Source organism: Pipra filicauda, unplaced genomic scaffold, assembly GCF_003945595.2.
Source record: "Pipra filicauda isolate LSUMZ 115617 unplaced genomic scaffold, ASM394559v2 scaffold149_size4050908_pilon, whole genome shotgun sequence".
Taxonomy (NCBI): domain Eukaryota; kingdom Metazoa; phylum Chordata; class Aves; order Passeriformes; family Pipridae; genus Pipra; species Pipra filicauda.
Window position 1 is genome coordinate 1,448,908 of NW_024103984.1, and position 19,570 is coordinate 1,468,477.

At 37.9% G+C, this 19,570-nt stretch overlaps 1 protein-coding gene across 3 annotated transcripts; it reads left to right on the top strand.

Annotated features, from left to right (window-relative positions):
• Positions 1 to 15,350, top strand: STK17B (serine/threonine kinase 17b). 3 transcript variants are annotated; one of them, XM_027730644.2, is made up of 8 exons: positions 1 to 43; positions 2,178 to 2,336; positions 6,076 to 6,288; positions 10,174 to 10,318; positions 10,542 to 10,668; positions 11,549 to 11,597; positions 12,951 to 13,130; positions 13,614 to 15,350. In XM_027730644.2, the coding sequence occupies exons 2-8, from the start codon at positions 2,215 to 2,217 to the stop codon at positions 13,894 to 13,896; spliced, it is 1,119 nt and encodes a 372-aa protein (XP_027586445.1). In that variant the 5' UTR covers positions 1 to 43; positions 2,178 to 2,214; the 3' UTR covers positions 13,897 to 15,350. The 3 variants fall into 3 exon arrangements, with proteins under 3 accessions (XP_027586445.1, XP_027586448.1, XP_039234802.1); XM_027730647.2 differs by having other exon boundaries at positions 18 to 43; positions 2,181 to 2,336; XM_039378868.1 differs by lacking the exon at positions 1 to 43 and adding an exon at positions 398 to 436 and having other exon boundaries at positions 2,181 to 2,336.
• The last annotated feature ends 4,220 nt before the right edge of the window (positions 15,351 to 19,570 follow it).

Here is a 19,570-nt window from a genome sequence, read left to right on the forward strand (position 1 = left end):
GGCGGCGGGAGCGGGGCCGGCCGGGAGCGGCCAGCGGGGAGCGGTGAGTGTGTGTCCGACCGGGGGGCTGCTCCGCTGGGCGATGGGTGTTGGGCGCTGCGTGTTGGGCGCTGCCTCCCCTGCCCGGTGCCGAGTCCCGCCGGTGCGCGCCTCCCCGCCCCGCGGGGCTGCCTGTGAAGGCGGTCGGGGCTGTACCGCGCGCACCGGCCCGGTCCCGCCTCGGTGGCCGCCCGTGGTCCTTCGCTGCCAAACGCCTTCCCCGGCCCGCAGCGGGGACTTGACTTCTTCGCGAATAGTTAAATGAGGCGATTTTTCTGCCTGGCTGAACTTCCGTAGTTTAGTGCGAAGTTTTCTTTTTAATGAGAGTCTTGCAGGTTTCTGTAGGAGCCACATTTCTGATGTCTGCTACACATTGGTGCAATGTGTAATAATACAGGTATCGCCTTTAATTTTGGAAATAGTTAATGTTTTAGAATTTGTGCCGCCTTTTTTTCCATAGCTAATTGAATCTCATGTGGGTTTCTGCCTGCTATGAATATATGTTTTTCTCTATTCTTTGTGATACCGAGCTAAAAAAAGGAGAGATGATGTGTCTTACCGGAGAAATAAAGACAGTGCAACAGAAGGCAGAAGTTCTCCTTAATAGTTGCTCTGTAAGAATGAGGATATAAAATTAAGGTTTACATAATATAGCTGATAATGGTAATAAACTCATAATGGTAAGCTTTTAATCAATTCAGTCAGTTATCTAATACAAATATTTTTGTGCTGAAGTACTGCAGTAGGGAGATAACTTTAACTGTTCCAGTGTATCTAGTGAGTACAGCACTAGGGAGAGTCACGTAAAATTTCAGACATCAGAATCGGCCTCTTAAGTGATAAACTGTCATATAATTGGGGAAAAGGAATGCATGTTTGTTAAAAAGTGATTCAGAGACTTCTGTATTTGTATTGTTGCCTCTTGGTAATTTTTAAAGAAGCTAATTGATGCTTACCAAATGATACTTTGAAGATATTTTTAAACTGTGTAGTTTGGGTCTGTTTCCTGCTAAAGCCTGTATTATGATTTGAACCCAAAATTGTGCCAGTGTGAACATCCATGTTCCAAGAATGGGAATGTGAACAGTGCTGGATGGGTACAGGATTATATTTGAATCATAACTAGTTCAAGTGCTCCCCCAGAAGTTTCTGATAGTGCACTTCTGTCATTTGAAAAGTGAAAGTGTATTTTTGTGAGTTTGCTAACTGTCCCTAAACTGTAATTTGCCTTGTGTTTGTTGGGTTTTTTTCATTGCTAATAAAGGCAAACCTGCTCTTTAACTTAAAAAAAGCCACCAGTTACAACTTCTGTTATCCTTCAGTAACCTTTTTCTGCCTTGCTTTTGCATTTTACCTGAAGAGATGCTTCAGGCCTATAAATGTGAATGCCAAAATCTAGTATTTTTATGGGCTTTGGTTTTATTTTTAACAGTAGTAGACTTAATGTGGGTGGGTGTATCTTCATAAGGTGCTGTTCTGCTGGTTTAATAAGATAATTTAATCAGAATTACTATGTCTGAATGATTCTCAATGATCTGAACTTGCAAAGAGAACATTGTCTATTCATGCTGCTTTCTGACAATTAACCTAGCCTTAAAAATGAAACTTAGATGAGCTATGAATGAGTCTAATAAGAAATGTGAATCTTCCCACTGGAAAAAACACTTTTGTCCTGTTGTTACCCATTCCTGCTATGTTGCAGTCAACAAACAGGAAGGAGTTTTAGTTACTTCCCACAAGAATGCGAGTTAAAAGTATAAAGGTACTGAAATTTACCCAGAATCCAAAGAAGTGTTAAAGCTTATTTTCAGAAAGATTAAAAGGAAGGTACATATCATTAATAGTTAAGTAGTTATTAGCATTTTTATTAGAATTGAAGCCTATCCCTAATCTCTTACAGATATGCTCCAGGGGGGAAAAAACCCCAACTTATCTCAAATGTTTAATTATTAAAATAGCATGTCTTGATTAGTATTCCTTTTGGGTTTTATTTTTACAGTGAATAAAAGTGTTGTTTTCAGGTAACTACGGAACGAAGTAACAGCTATTCTAGTTTTATAGACCTAAACTCTAATATTTGTATACTTGCTTGTGCTGCAGTTATGGAATCTCTAAAACTCTTAATTGTTTTGCTTTAGCAGGTGACTGGTAGAAGGGAGAGACCTGTTCTTGACAATGTCAAGAAGAAAGCTGGAGAATAAAAGCCTTTCTGGCTTGTTAGACACACCTCTGCACACAGCAATCAAGACAGAGAATTTCCACAATTTTTATACGCTTGAATCAAAACAGCTAGGAAGGTAAGATTGTTCCTATGTATTTTATTTTAGCAGGGGGAATTTCTGCTGCAGGAGAATTCTTTGTACGGTGATAGAATTTTTCTGGCAAACTTTTATAGTAGTAGATGGAGAATGAAGTATCCTTCCCAGTCCTCTTCTTTGCAGCATCCAGTGGGTTCTCTGGGGACCAGGAAAAAAGGTACAGTGATACCTTACCAACTGGTAAGTTGCCAGCCCTTTTCCACATCAGAGAGATGTTTTCATAGGCATGTAGATTTGGGATTATCTTCCTTTTCTTGCGTTTTCCCTGTCTAGTCACACATCAGATTTCAGGTACATGGACTGAAGAGGAGATGACGTAGAATGACATAGATAAAGAATGGGGGTTTTGAGTTGGTTGATCCAGTTGTTTGGATGAATTTTCTGAAGTCCATAAAACCTTTTCTCTCCCCACCCTCAAGCAGTTTCGAGCAACCTACTGTTTCAGAGTAGTTTTGCAGCCTTCTTCCCTTGCTCGTGTTTGCAGCAGTAAAATAGGAAATAACAAAAAACCCCAAGCTCTTGGTATTTGTGATCCTGTTTCAGGCATACGAGTGAATGTGTTTTTCGAAATCGCTGTGTTAGTTCACACCTTGAAAATATTCGGTGAATTGGGTGTAAAGCCGAGCAAACATAGTGCCATGGTCGTGTGTCCACGCTCCTTGGAACAGAAGTGACAAGGGTCAGCCTCACAGTTGTGCCTTGCTGGGCTACACAGCAACACTTTGCACCTGCAGCTTGTTTTGTCAGCAGAGATGTTCTTCTGTATGTGTTTTTGTAAGCTCTTTGGCCTTCATTGTTCTCTTGGGTTTTTTCTGTTTTTCTAGCATGTGCTTTATCTGGTAGACTTTTGCAGAAGTGCACATGGCAGCCCATAACTTTCCTCTTTTCTTAACTATTGTCAGCTCTGCTTTTGAAATCTGGGCTCTGCAGAAGCAGTTGATATGCACCATCCTCTAGAACTCCAGTGTTGTTAAAAGGCTGGATTTTGTTGTACGTACTTGTGAGATGACATCTAAAACAAACAAAACTATGGATTTTTCTGTGGGTTCCAGAACACTGGATTCTTTAACACTTTGTTACATGCAAAACCAGGCATAACAAAACAAGTGCCAAAATGCAGAGAAAACAGAAGCGGAGTACTATGTTTTCCAAACATACTTTTGATTTTTCCTAGCCTGTGTGTATATTTTTTTAATGTTTTCAGTGTATAAATGCTTCGTAAGTGATGTAAAATCCATCTTTCTTTGCAGCCTACCTAAAAGATTCAATATGCTTTTTTTTTTCACTTGCAATTTTCTTCTTCCTCTTCAGATTATGTAGTAAATAGTTCTTTTGTTCTCTGCTTAAGCTTCCCAAGTCCCATTTCTTCCTCCCACACCCTTATCTGCTAGGTCCTTTGGTATTTAAGACACTGACTCACGAAACTGGCAGGTTGGGTTCTCTTTAGTGGGTTTAGTAGTTTTGTCCCTGGTGTGTGCATGGCTTGGCTTCTTCTGAAGCTGTTAGATTTCTGTGGTTTATAACTTGAGATATGAAAACATCTTGAAATCAGTTTTTCTTGTAAAACTGGGCTGTGAAGAGTGATGGTTACGCAGCTGCTTTGCAGGCAGCAGGGAGTGGGAACTACTCTGCTTGCTTCGGTGCACCACTTCCGACCTGACTTCTTTGCATTTCTGGGGCAATTTCCACTGCTCTAAAAGAACTGTTCTGTCTTAACTTTGTCTTAATTGGCACTCTGCAAATAGAGTATAAACAAGTGGAAATTCTTACGTCATCAATCTGGAGATGCCACTGACCCTTCAAAGCCCTTAAACCCGCAGCAACCAGGGGGAATATGGGCCAAAACTATCAGGGAAGATCTTACTGTTCTCATGAAACTCAACCAGTTCCCCTTTGGTAATTTTAGAGAAACTTTTGTGGTTGACAGGGTGATGTGATGTTAAAACAAGAATGTAAGCTGGGGCAGGGAGTATTTTCAACTTTGGTATGTAATGAAATTCATCTCAATAACTTAAAATGTTCTGCAGTAATTAGCTGGTTTAACAATTGGGAAAGAACCTGGCAATTGCAGGCTTACAAATATTGCTAAAATGAAGAGTGTGCACGTACCAGACTGTAAATAACTTCCACCACTGAAATTAATTTTTCCTTTGAATTTTGTACCCTTGCCTTTCTAAATCTAGTGCTTTAAAAAAAGGCCAGAGAAATCCTACAACTAATTTATGTAGAAATAAATGATGACAGCATCTGTTTTGTTGAATTTTTTTCTAAGTAATTTACAGTAGTATGATTAGAGGTAAACTTTACGTGTTTAATAATGCAGGTTTGTGCAGACTACTTAATATCTGGTTATTTGCATATGAAAATCTTACTTTTTTTCATGAGATGCTCATACTTTTTTTGATTAAATACTGAAGTCTAGATTTTTTTTCAAAAAAGGCTCAGACATGCCTTTTTTTTTTTTTTAAGGAAATATTCCTTTTAGGCACTGGGGCTTTTACACCAGAAAAAAGGCAAAGCAGGGCAACGTAGTATTTTCTACTAAAGTAGCTAATTTAGTTAAAAAAAACCACAGCTCAAATAACTCATGCTGAGCTGTTCCATTAAGTTTGTTCTTAGTATGCTGTGGTAACAAAAATATGGGTGGAAAGGCTTTTTTTTTTTTTTACATAAGTGTAGATCTTTGTGTGTAGTTTTATACTGTTTCTAGAACTTTAGACAATTTATTTTAGCCTTTCAAGTTTGGTTTTTTTTATAAATAATGTTTCCTGTATCATTTGAAAACACTTTGCAAGAATGCATCTAGGCATTTCTGGGAATGCACTAGTAGTGGTTATAAAATTTTGTTTTTTCAGGAGTTTATAACTTGGCTTAAAAAACTGCAACTTTTTCCCCCTGATTTTTTTAAAAAGATCAGCTTGGTGTTTTAATGACAGTATGTGGGTTTTTTTAAAAAACATTTCTTTACCAGAATACATTTTTTTTTTCCATACCTAAACAGTTGGCTAGGAAATAAAGCAGCACACTTTGTCTAACTGTAATTGAGGAAGAGAATGCTAAGTATTGGATGTTCTTCTGCTAAGATGTTTTTAAACATTTTGCAGATACCTGAGATTTTTGTAGCAGTACCACATGATTTGTGGAGGGAAATTCTCTTTATGACTTCTAAAATTTTCTGAAAACCTCCCTGCCCCTCTGTACATATAAATATGCTTTATTTTCAGTGTTCATTGATTGCATTTCACAGGGGGTTTGCTTTGTTCATTACGGTGTCCTGTAGGTGTTATGATGAGGTTGAGGGTTTTTTAGTGTAGTATTGCCAGCCTGAACAAAGCCCTGAGCAGCCTGGTAAGATGTCTTGGCTGGTCCTGCTTTAAGCAGGAGGTTTTGAGAGACCTCCAGAAGTCCTTTCCAGATGAGTTATTTTGTGATCCTACAGTGAGAATGTTCTTGTAACCCCATATCTGATTTAGTGTTTACCTAGTCTTTATAAAGGGAATTTTACTGGGTCTGACCAAAGCTTCATCTGGCTTAGTATCCTTTCTTCTGCAGTGGCTGAAAGTGAATGTTCAGGGAATATGTAAGAAAAGGCCAAACATGGCATTCCCCAGTACATTTTTTGTTTGTTTCTAGTTATTTGCCATGCCCTCTTATTTCTAGTGGCAATTTCTGTGCTTTTTATCTCTTGGGTCTTAATGTTTTCCCTTTTATTTTGTAGAGGAAGATCTGCTGTGGTTAGAAAATGTATAGCTAAATCCACAGGCCAAGAGTATGCAGCTAAATTTTTAAAGAAGAGAAGAAGAGGCCAAGACTGCAAAGCAGAAATTCATCATGAAATTGCCGTACTTGAATTAATGAAATCTAATCCTCGCATAGTTAATCTTCATGAAGTCTATGAAACAGCAAATGAAATCATCTTGGTGTTGGAATAGTAAGTATGCCTTCATCAGATGTTCCACATTTGTAGTTAAAAGTCTTTCAGTATACTAATTTTTTGCATGAGCTGCCTGAATGCCCAGAATTACAACAGTACACTGTATATATTATGCTAATATTTCATTAGGATATACTTTCTAAGCATCTTTATATTTTTTGCTTTAAGAGTGTTTCGGGCAAGTTGACTGGAGATAATGTTCTTGAATCCCATCGAAAGTCCAAAGTGCTTTGATGCATCTTAAATGATAAAAAAAAAATTAGAATAGCCCAGTACTGATACCAAGTACACAGACTTCAAAGAAGCTGAGCACGTCTATGCTCTGTGAACTTCAGTTAGCACTTGATGCTTTTTGGTGACTGGAGACTTGTAGTTGCTTTGTGGGTTCTGAGCTTCTAAATTTAGTAGTTTTGTTGTTTTGAAACTGTTTGGCTTTTGGAGCTGTTTTGTAAAAAATTCCCATATTTGTTTCAGATGTCCCTGAAGCTTCTCATTAGAGCTGAAAAAAAAAAAAAAAAGTCTAATTTGGGAATTGAATTTGAATTATCTCTCATATTTGCTGTACATTTTTGTTTGGAATGTAGGAAACAAAAAGGCAGATTTGGAAGTTAGATCTCTCTAGGCTTTAATTTTCATGTACAAAGTATTTGAAGTGCTGTTAATGGTGGTCTGCATACACCATGATAAATCCCTTCAAATTTTCCAAAGAATGTAGCTAGATTCTATCTTTAAAAGCTTTTTTTCCTGGAACTAGATGATCCCTAACATATTATTTGTTGTTCTGTGAAGGTTAAAATAATAAATAATGTAGAAGTCAAGACAAAGTCCAGATGGCAAGTTTTGAACTTCTGAAAGTGCAAGTTCACATAAAAACCATACTGATTTTCCTGCTTCTGTTTCAGCTAAGCTAGCTCTCTCTTGCTTATTAAAGCTCTGTAATGAAACATCTTCCTTATGCTACATTGGTGTTCATGGTGTAACTTCCTTGTAGTGGTGTTCCTACTTTTGTGGGGATTACACACTTAAATTATATTCCCCTGTAGCAGAATAAACAGCTTTTCATGTTCATTTCTCTTTATCAGAACTCTGAAACAGTACTTGAAAAGAATTGCAAGAAATGAGTTTATAAAATAGTTTATAAGCATTTCATCTTCAACTGTATTTTTCCCCCCTGCACATGTTCCTTGCTCTTGTTATGTGTTGTTGGGGTTTGGAAGATGTAGGAGTAAGAGTCAGTTTGTGTTAGTGCACATTTTCTAAATAAAGGTGACATGGATGCTAGTTCTTAGTAAGGCCATCTTTGTGGAGGGAATCACTATAAAGATATGAATATTTCTTCAAAAGCCCCACCATGGAGGTTGCTACTCTTCTAATGTGAGGGCCAAAGGAAGAATCCAGTTACTCAGAGAGAAACCTGGCAGCTCTACTAGCTTGTTGTGCAGCTGTAATAATTTCCAGGTCTATCTAGTTTGTGCACTGAAGAACTAAGAAAGGCTCTGCAGAGTGAGATCAGAACTCTGTCTCACCTGCCATTTCCAGCAGTGGCTGTAGGAAGGTGCTCTTTAGGAAGAGCTAAGGAGCATATAACTGCCCACTTTTTGCTCTTCACTCTCTTTGCACTGTTGCAGCAAACAGAGGTATTGTACTGAGAATACCTTTCTGCTTATTCCTTTTAGTTTATGGACCTGTCCAAGTCTGTGAATGCGTTTTGTCCTTTTTTTGAACCTGGTGATACTGTCTACTTTGGTGGTAATAAATTCCAGGTGCTCATTATCTTCTGTGTGAAGAAATATTTTCTTTTATCTTTTTCAAACTAATCAGCTAGTTTCATCAGATGCCTCCTAGTTCATATATTGTAGGATCTGGTGAATAACAGTTTTTGTTTGTCTCTAAACCAACTTTAGTGTTTTTGTAAGCATCACTTGTACACTTCTTCACAATCTTCTATCCAAACTGAAGAGTAAGTTTGGTTTTTTTTGTTGTTGTTGTAAAGCAACTGTCTGTCCTCTTACTTACCTTTCTTTGTATCTTCATTAATCCTACATAAATGAAGATAGAGAAGCAGAACTACATGCTAAGGTTTTATACTGAGCATTGTTTTGTTGCTTGTTCTCAGTAGCCCCCCCATGATAACCAGGTATGTTGTTTTTTGTTTTGACTGCTCTGCACATTGGTCCTATTATTTCTTAACGATTTTCGGTCAAAATTTTCTGAGCTATCCCTGCTAGTTCAGTGTGTCATTGTGTGGGATTCCATTAGGTTATTTATCTATTTACACCACAGGTCATCTGATGCTCTTTTACTCACTTTCTCTGTTGGTGCTGAACTTGCTTTTGTTCATGTCTTCCTTGAACTGGGAAGCCCAAACCAGGATGCTGCATTCCAGCAGTGGTCTGGTGTGCTGGGTAGTGTCACTTGCCTCAGTCTGCTGGCTGTGCTCCTGCTACTACAGCCCAAGGTGCTGCTGACCTTTCCTGCACTTCAACTCTCACTGTCTCTGAGGACTCACAAATCTTTCCTGCAGAGCTTTCAGCTCTTTACCCATCTGAGTGTCCACCCATCCAGACCATAATGCAACTTGGATACAATAATACTGTGGGAGGCAGTGTCAAAACCTTGTTAAAGCTGGAGTAAATGACATCCACATCTCTTCCCTCATCTACATTTTGTCATAAAGCCAGCTAGAGGAGACATTATGGACACCTCACAGAGCAGGTTTATGACTGTGCTTATTTGTGTTGTCCATCATCTAACTTTTTTATAGATTCTGTCATTTTGTTAGCATTGAAGATTAGGCTTACTGATCTGTAGTTTTGAGGTAGCTCTTTATTCTTAAGGGAGAGAAACTTCAGGCAGTTTGAGCAGGCTGAGTAGTGATTTCAAACCCAGCCTGAAAGGAAACAGCTGATGCTGTGGCCAAGGGTAGAAGTGTAACTAATAAACCACGTGCAACATGGTTATTTCCATGCTGCTTTACACTGTACTAATAGAGTTTTCTGGAAGCCTTTTTTGAGGAAGATGAACTTGAGATGCTCTGTTAAAACATGAACCTTGTCAATCTTATTTTTGAAATCTGCCATTTTTACACTAAAAGTGACGGAACTGAGTCCTTGTATTTCTCAATATTCTGTGTCTACTAGAGTTCTGGAAGGGACTGTTCAATAACTGACTAGGCAACTGTATATTTAATCAGCGGTAGCATGCTAGATTTTCTTCCTGGTACCTTTCTGAGTCTTCCATCAGAATGGCAGGAGGCAAGTATGCAGTTTCCTCACTCCAGAAATATTCCTTAGCAGTCTAGCTGTTATTAGTTTCCTCACTCCAGAAATATTCCTTAGCAGTCTAGCTGTTATTAAGTTGTTGTTATTACATTTACACCACAGCCACATCATGTAAAAAATAATGATTTTTGCTCCTGAAATCTGAGAGTAGGAATACTGCTGGACTTTCTTGCTTTGAATTATCTATGAACTGGTCTAATGGAAGAAATTTATATTTGACTTGAAAAGAGAGGCTTCTTTGGTTAAGGAATGATGACAGAACTCATCTTCTTGAAGGCATCTTCACACCTGCTTGTAGGAAAGAACGCTTGAGGGTACCGGAGTCTTATGACATTTTCAACCAAAGTTCTGTTTTGCTGTCTCAACTGCTTTTGCTGACTACTAGGAAAGAAAAAGCATCATCAGATTTTTTTTTTCCTTTTCTATGTGCTTATATTATGTGTTTTGGCATAAATATGTAAAAAAAAGTAATAATAATATTTCCAGCCTCTCTGAGATTATAAATATACATTAGATAAATATATTGCAATATATAGCATTTTTCCTCACTTAAGATTCAAAATTTAAACTTAACACATAAGTGTTCTTGAATGTGTTTCAGTGCTGCTGGAGGAGAAATGTTTGACTTGTGTGTCCCAGATCTGGATTACAGAATTGGTGAAAGGGATATTGTAAGACTTATAAGACAAATACTTGAAGGACTTTGCTGCTTGCATGAAAACAATATTGTTCATCTTGATTTAAAGGTAAGACTTTTTATTTTAGTACTTTAATTTATTATTGCATTAAAGTAATTTGTTAAATACATAACAAAGATGAAGAGAAAAAGGAGTGTGTTAGAGATTAAATATTTTTAAATAAAATTTAGCAATAAGCATTGCATAATAGAACCTGCAGTGTCATTTTGTACATTGGGCTTTTTTGCAGATTGCATTTGATTAATTGAGATCTAAATCTTTTCTATTCTAGCCTCAGAATATTTTGCTGAGCAGTGTCAATCCTCTTGGTGATGTAAAAATTGTAGACTTTGGTATTTCCCGGAAGCTTGAGAATTCCAGTGAACTGCGGCACATCATGGGAACAACAGAGTATCTGGGTATGGAAGAGCTGCTTCACAATGTCTGATTTGTGCTTTGGAGAAAACAAACAGTTCATGTAATATTCTTATGAACTTACCAGTCATTACTGGAGAAACAACATTATAGGACAAAGCAACGTTCTTTTTTTAGAGTGGTCAATGAATATTTGCACCACAAATTCCCAAATTATGTCAGTAAGTGCAGCTCTCAATTCATGCCGTAGCACTTGCTGTGATGCCAGCTGTTAACAAAAAGTTTTGGCTGTTAAATTCTTTTGATTAGAATTGAAATACAGCATTAACATGCACAAAGAAGTGTTCTTTGAGTTGGGAATGTTGTTTAGTGTGATGGTTTAATGAGATTAAAATATTCCTTGGAAAGGGGAAGATTGCCATTAGCAGTGTGAGGCACAGGTTTCCTTCATGATTTGCCAACACTCGATTTTAAGAGCACTTCAAACTACAGTGAATAACTTGCTATCTAGCATAGGCTAATGGCCACTGATCCTAAGATTGGCTTGGTCATCTGCTTTTGCAGTGTTAACATGCTGAAGGCTTTATGCATTCCCCTAAAAAAGCTATATACTTCAAAACCTCTTAGAAGAATGTTTTATGTGGATACTTCTGATTAGAAAACATCTTGAGATTTGGCTAGGAATAGACTTTAGGCCATGTAGTGCTGTTTAAGTGTGACTCAATTAAACATCTGTGTGTCTAGTCAAACAGAAATAACTTTTTCGCGCTCCTGTGGCTTGAAAATAATAAACTTAACTATTGAAACTGCGTGTTTAGTCTCATAATAATGGTTGGCAAAAAAATGCCAGAAATGTAGCGTATGATTCAAGGCCGTTTGAGTGATATATTTATTAAAGCATTTTTCTTCTCTCCATCTGTTTAGCTCCAGAAATCCTAAACTACGATCCTATTACCACAGCTACAGACATGTGGTAGGTTGTATATCTTAATTCATTTTATTGAGGTGGGGGGGCCACTTAACAACTTAGGGGCCAGATCTGGACACTGGTGCAGTTTTTTCCTGGCTTCCAAGAATACCCTGCTGCTGGACTGACTAAAAGAGGGAGAGATAGGAGGATATAACTCAGGGCTTACAAGGAATTACTGTAAATGGGTCTCTTGCACACTTAGAAGGGAATGCCAGTGGCTTCTGAGCCTGGAGTATAGGTATTTGTTCTAAGGGAACAATAACAGTGGCTGGATAGCATACTTTATGTGTTAGTTACTCTGGGATGACAAGCTTCAGGTATGAGCTTCTCTTGGACACTCTTTCCTCCCCACTTTTGTTAAATAATTTTATTATACAAATGATAAAAAGTATTTAAGTTTCTACTTTTTATCTTTAGAGAAATACTTGCAGAATGAGTCATAAAAAATGAGACAAATACCTTAAAGTGATCCACAGCTTTATTTGTGGCTTACTAATTTTATGAACTATGTTAGTTTAAAGACTGACTTTGAAATGTTTCCTTAGAAACATAAAATATTCATATGCTCGTCTTGAACATCTTAATAATTAAAATTCAGTTTTAAAAGTTGCTGTGATCTAATTGCTCCTTTGAAATCCTCAACTCATAATAGTAACTAAATCTGTTCATGAATGTTTTTTTAACCACTTAATATTTGCGTGCTTTTGTGGGAAGACATAAAAACAAATTGTTGGTGCTCTACTCAGAATGACAAACACAGCAGCAGCTGCAGTTTCCACAGTGTAATGGGTACTAAGACCTGATCTGTCTGATCACAAAAACATTTTTATTATGCATCAGGAAACCATCTAAGATTTATAATAGATTGCGTGATGTGTCATGTTCTTAGGGAAAAACATCTGAGCAAGAGGATATTGTAGCCCAGCTCGGATGTGGAATGTGCAGAAAGGTTGACTAAATCTCAGTCTTTGATAATTCATCCAGAATTGTAGTGAAAGCTGGGGTTTTATTTACGTGCAGATAAGAAAGTCTGTTTTTCCACTGTTCTGTCCTCCAGAATCGCTGTATGTCCAAGAGAGGGCTGTGTAAAAGGGATGCATTTGCTTTCCTAACAATCTGAGTGGAAAGAAAAGGGTGTATTGAAAGTAAGAAATTTTCAAAAATGCCTCCACTGAGATGCTTTCCTTGTGTGTGTTTGTGCTTACCTGCTTGAATCACATAAAACTGAGATGTCACATGATCCTTTTAATTCTCTTAAGTGTGGGACATCAGGAAGTTTGATCTGCAGCACAGTAAATATGCAGGATATATTGTTCAGATGTTCATGTAGGATTGTACATTGTGTTCTTATCTCAGGAACATTGGTGTCATTTCATACATGCTGCTGACACAAGAATCTCCATTCGTGGGAGCTGATATTCAAGAAACTTACCTTAATATATCTCAAGTTAATGTGGATTATTCAGAAGAAACATTTGCATCAGTTTCACAGCCTGCCAAAGACTTCATTCAAAAACTTCTCATAAAAAATCCAGAGTAAGTAACAAACTCCTCCAGGCAACAGTCTTAAATTTGTGGAGCACCTAGAGAAAGTGAATGTTCATTTATATACCTAATACCATGATTCCTTGAAATCCTAATGGCTGAATATTCGCTAGCATTTATTATCACCCTATTTACAATGGGCAGTATAAAACATAGGACTTCAAAAGCATAAGCATGTGCACATTTATATGTACCATGTTGAAAACATTCCAAGGGAACTATGTTCCTTGTTCTGATGAAAAGCTTACTACCAGCTTTGGGGGAAACTGTCAGCTACATTTAGATGTGTGTTGCCACTGCTTAACCTTAAATATGTGTTTTGTAGCAGCTGAGGTAGTGCTGAAAAAACAGTGATACTGATGCTTTAGTGTCAGTTTTGCTGAAGATTTCTTAACGTGTGTCAGAGTTATTTTAATTAAGTTTTTAGTATTTCTGAAATTCACTAAAGCAACTTTTCCCTTTTCTTTTTCGAAGGGAAAGACCCACAGCAGCGGACTGTCTTTCTCATTTGTGGTTGCAGCAAGGGGAGCTCACGCTCTTGTGTGGCCCTGAAGAAACCTGTTGCTCTTCTCAGATGTCAGGACACGCAACGAAATGCTCAGAAGAGCGGAATGTAAAATCCAGTTGTAATGGTACCTGTAGCGACAAGGAAGACAAAGAAAACATTCCAGAGGACAGCAGCACAGTCTCCAAACGTTTCCGTTTCGATGATTCATTGCAGTATCCCCAAGACTTCACGACAGACTTCTTATGTTAATGTGTAATGCAGACTTTTATAAAATGAATTCAGCATAATCTATTCCAGTGGTGAAAATAAGATTATGGCTTGCCAATTCATGTAGCATTGGCGTACTGGAAATGCACTTTGATTCTTTTATGCTGATGCCTCCTTTTCTATCCATTGCTGGCAGTGGATTTAACTCCTGAGAAATTGGAGTTGTTGCGCCAATAAAATGAATTATTTTTTTTTAAGAAGATATAAATAAATATTTTTGCACTTTTCGATTTCTAGTCAAAAAATGACGCTAGAGTGAACTAACTGAAACCTGAAAATGAGTTTGTTTAAACTCAACCTTTGCCAAACCGTGGTTGAATACGTGCATGCTTTTATGACTTGCCTTAATAAGAAATTGGTCTGAGCAGGGAAACTGAATCTAGCTGTCTTACTGAACTTACTTGTGACCCTTCTCATCACTTTAAGTAGAGGCTAAAGTTGGTATGTTTTGGGACTGATAAATCTGTTGGGGTTGCTTGGAAAACTGTTTTCCCTCTGGGACAACTAGTAGTTATGGAAATGTTTCTGCCTTATAGACCTGGTCCTCTTAGGGGTTGTAATGCACACTCTGTGGTTTTGCTGTGTTGGATCTCTGCAGTTCTTGAATAGAAAACGGGTAGACTGTCAGTCCTTGTGCTAGTGGACCTTGGCTTCTTACCAGTAAATTGTTTGAAGAAGATGAGGTTCCTATGCTGATGTGAATATTTGATGAACTTATTAGTTTGCTGTTATAAAACCTCTGAAATATTATCATCTACCTGTATTGACCTTTTTCCTTGTCTTAAAAAAAACAACCAGAACACCACAAAACACCACAAAACACCCCCCTCCAAAAGAACAACCAAAAACACACAAAGGAATCCAAAAACAGAAAGCCTCTTTATGGTTAAAAGTAGTAACTGAATAAACTGAAAATAGCCATTTTTGCCAGTGAAGCTGGAATTAACAACTTTTCTTTATGTCCCTGTAATGTAAAAGTGCAGTGCATCTATGTCAATTATTGTTACCCCTGATGACTCAGCTTCATGCCTGCTCTGAGAAATGGACTGCAGTGTGTTAGTATTTAAAGACAAACTACCTGATAATTGTTTTAAGGCTTTTAATTTGGTTTGCTCGGTGGTATTTTTTTTAAGTTATGTCCCTTCCAATTCCTGTTTCTAGGCTCTTAGGAAATGCCTATGTAGCGAGTCTTGACTTAGAGCAATTGCCAGTGGTGTCTTAAACAGCCTGAAACTAATACTGACAAAATAAATGTCTAATAGTAACAGAGGCTGGAAGTCTTTTTGTGCAGGGAATGTATTAAAACTCTTTACAAATATTTTGAAAGTAAGTGTCACTTTAAAATATTTTTGGGATTTTCCACTCCTGAGAGCTTAAGTTTAATTGTCTTTGATTTGGATTTGTTTTGTATAATAAAATACCACAATCTGATAATATTTTTCAAGTGTGCCTGTGCATTTGTCAATAGTTAGGCAGATTGGTGTCTTGGAAAAATATATGATTGAGAGGTGAACATAATGGTTGGTAGAAGGTTGTATTTTATCATCCTTCACACAAGGAAAGAACAGGTTTTTTGCAAATAGATTCAATATAAGGTATCACCATAGTATATGGTGGAATTTGGGACTGTTTTCTTGATTTGGGTGACACTCATGTCAACAAGTGAAAAGCAGACTGAAGTGTGAGGCAGGTGAGACTATCTTTCGGATTATGTTTGCCAGAAGAAGTAAAAGTTTTCCAAGACTTAATTTCATGTGAAATAAAGTAACAGTATATTGAGCACGTACAAAGCTCCGATGCCGAGGTTTAAATGAACCACACTCAGTCTCCTCCATGTATTAGTTCTCATGTAACTTTTTTCAGTGGTACTGAGAGTGTATAGGATTATGAAATTCCTTTGCAGGAGGTGGTTGTTGGATTGCATTCAGGTACTTTATACTCTTAGTTTTCAAAGTCCTTGGCTTTTCTCAGTTGGAGTCTTATTTAACTTTTTTGGGTTTTATTCCCACCAGCGTGGATTCCAGTTTGAACTGGGTAAATTAAAACCACAAACTATTACATATTTACACAGAAGTTAAAGTTCACTTAAGGTAAAGAAGACAATGTCAAAAATCTGTAAAGGTAAAAAAGAATGTTTATAAAAGTTACACTTTCAAATTCTGCAAAAATATTACTGAATTGAAATTACAACTATTTTCATCTGAAAAATCTGAAAGCATATGCCAGCACTTTATGACATAGTTGTTATTACTAAAGATTTTTATCACAGTATCTGATGTTTACATTTCTTACTACTTTAGAGCTAACTTATCTTTAAAGAAATGAAAATTGGTCTTTTCCAAGGAATTTTAAGTTTTGAAGACTTTATTTGTACTTTATATAAACTTAAAATATACCTTGAATCAGACTTACTTTGGATAAGTGCATTTGATTATTTAAAAATACTATTGTGCATTCGTAACTTCAATTGAATGTAAATACATATATTGCAGGCAACTGTTAGACTGTCTTGCTTCCTGCCATATTACTTGGAATTTCCGTGTTAATGAGTGATGAGTAACATTTTCAGATGACTGAAGTCATACTTCTATGCAGTTCATGACCTTTTTATATTAAAAAAAAATAAAAAAATAAACTTTGCCTTTTTTTTTCAAAACTTCTTTGTTTTCATTCCTTCACAGAATCAGAGAATGGTTGAGGTTGGAAGGGCCTCTGGAAGTCATGTTGCCCAACTCCAACCTGTTCAAGCCATGCCATCTAGGCCTCGTTGGCCAGGACGATGTCCAGATGGCTTTTGCTCTCCGAGACTCCATCTCTGGGCAAACCAGTTCAGTGCTCAGTCATTCTCACAGTAAAAATATGTTCTTGTGTTCAAATGGAGCCTCCTGTGTTTTAGTTCGTGCCCATTCCCTCTTGTCCTGGCCCTGGGCATCACTGACAAGAGCCTGCTGGTGATATTTTGCCCCGTGCAGCCCATGCCCTTGCCTGCTTTGTGCAACAGCGCTGGCTCCCGTTCAACTCAGTGTCCACCAGGTCCTTTTCCCAAAGGTGTTTTCCAGCTGGATGGCTCCAGCATGTGTCAGTGTATGGGATTGGTCCTGCACAGGTGGAGAGCTTTGGGCTGCGCTGAACTCCATGAGGTTCCTGTCAGCCCATTTCTCCAGCCTGCAGAGGTCCCTATGGATGGCATCATGACCCTCAGGTACATCAGCCACTCCTCCTGGTTTTGTGTCCCCTGCAGCCTTGCTGAGGGTGTGCTCTGCCCATCATCATTAATGAGGATGTTAAACAGGACTGCCTGTGAGGATCTGGGGGACAGTGTCAGAGGCCTTGCTGAGGTCTAGGTGGGCAATGTCTGCTGCTCTCCCCTCAGTTACTGACCAGTCGTTTCAGAAGTGCAGAAGTTTATCAGGTTGCTCATTGTGACTTCCCCTTGCTGAATCCATGCTGACTAACTGATGACTCATGAAATTGGCAGCTAGCTTCTTGGAATTGTTTTATATGTGTCTGGGTTTTATACATAAAAAGTTGATGTTCCTGTATGTAATGGTCTAGTTATATCTTGCAGTATTTATTGAGGTGATACCTTTTATGTTAAATTCTAATAGCCTTGCTGAATGACCATGTGAGGAAACTTAAATGGAATGTTTGTTACACATATTAACCTTCTAGGGCAGTAATGGTACATTTGTTTCATTGTCAAGTAGAGGGCTGAAACAAAAACAAACAACCAAACAAAACCAACAAGTTGCCTTTAGAAAGGGAATTGCACTCAAAGGTGGTAACCCCTTGTTGCCTGGTTAATGCCTTTCCTCCAAAGGCACATTTAATTGACAAAGCTTTCTCATTGTTTGAAATGCACAAATGGGCTTTCTTTTTAGTGAAAGAAACAGTGTATTCATGTGCTTTTTTGGTGTTGCAGCATTAAATTCAGAAATTATCTGAATATTTGTGTTTCCTGTACTGAAGGTTTTTATCAGGAAAGCTGCCTATTTTTTCTTTAATTTTTTTAGCACCTCAAGAAAACAAACTATTCTTTTTAATGGTGATTTGAAACAATGTGAAATTTCTGTCTTTTCAAAAGGCCTTCTAAGGAAGAAGACTTGTTAGAAAAATGCATTATAATGGCTTTAAACTGGAAGAGAGTAGGCTTATATTAGATGTTAGGAAGAAATTCTTGACAATGAGGGTGGTGAGGCACTAGAACAGGTTCAAGGGGAGTTGTGAATGCCTGAAAGTGTCCAAGGCTGGGTTGGATGGGGCTTTGAACAACCTGCTCTAGTGGAAGATGTCCCTGCCTGTGGCAGGGGGTTGGGAAATATATGATCTTTAAGGTCCCTTGCAGCCCAAACCATTCTATGATTCCATGTTAATAACTGACCATCTTCTTACCAGGACAGCTGTGCTTCTACTCTTGCCAAGTAAGGGAAGTTCAGCTTGAAAAAATATTTTTGTAAAACTGGGGCAAGATACAAGGGTACAATTACTGTGTGTTTGTTTCAGAAACCACTCATCCTGTGCATTAAGAACCTGGCAGCTGACAGAATTGAAAATACTGCTTGGCCCACTCAGCATTGGAGAAGTGAGCAAGACAGAATGAGTCAGTGAGTAGATCGTCTACCAAATTAATAGTAACATTACAAAGCTGAATTGCCAAGTCATACCAGTGTATGAGAGTATAAGGAAATTTTTTAATAATTAAAAGCAGGTACATGGATTATGACATGAAAAATCTTATCTGCTAGCCCAGTGTAATGAATAAACAGCAACATAGATGTTATTAGTTCTCTGTAAGAAGAAAGTTGTTTTCTGATAATGAAAAATACCGTATTTACAAGGATTTTTTTTTTTTGTAATGTTCCTAATACTAGCAATCTGTGTCTTTCCTCCTCTGAAGAGTACAGGCAGGTGTGCTATCTCCAGTTTCCTAATAAACCCCAAAATGTCACATTCTAGCAAAAGGAATCGCAATGCCCGGCAGTGGATGGCAATGCATGCTGAATGTGCCACTGCTTTCTGTGGGTATAGTTTCTAATAGTTGAAATAGTAAGGAGTTCTGTTTGCATGCTCTCCAGCTGGACTGTTACAGCCAGTACAGTGTAGAGCTTGTTTGAATCTCCCTATGATATGTTGAGTATGAGGGTATTTCTCATTTCAAAATCAAAACCAGACTCTGGTGCTGGCTTGAATTTAGAAAATGCACTGGGAATTCCGAGTGATGTTGAGCCTTCTGCAGCTGGACAAAGCAGAAATACCCTACTGGTTCTTTGCTTGTGGTATTTTAACGGAGGGGCTTTTATGTTTAAAACTTGCTATCTAAACACTTTAAATGTTCTGTGTGCAGTTCACAAGATTGATTACAGGCCTGAATTGGAGCTCATTTATAGGGATTTTCCAACAGGGTAACTCTGTAACATGTAGTGCTACGTTTTATGTGTTGCTGTGAAAACATAATAAAACCTCTCAAAATTCACGAACTAGCCAACATGGCAACAGCTCTTTCAGATGCCATTGAAATCCCAAACTGGTCACAGCAGAGTGTTAGAAGTCATGCAAACCATGCCAGTTATTTAGATTGGTCAAACCATTTGATTCATGATCAAGGGAACATGCATTGACTACCAGTGGAACTGAAGGAGATTTTGACTTATATTTT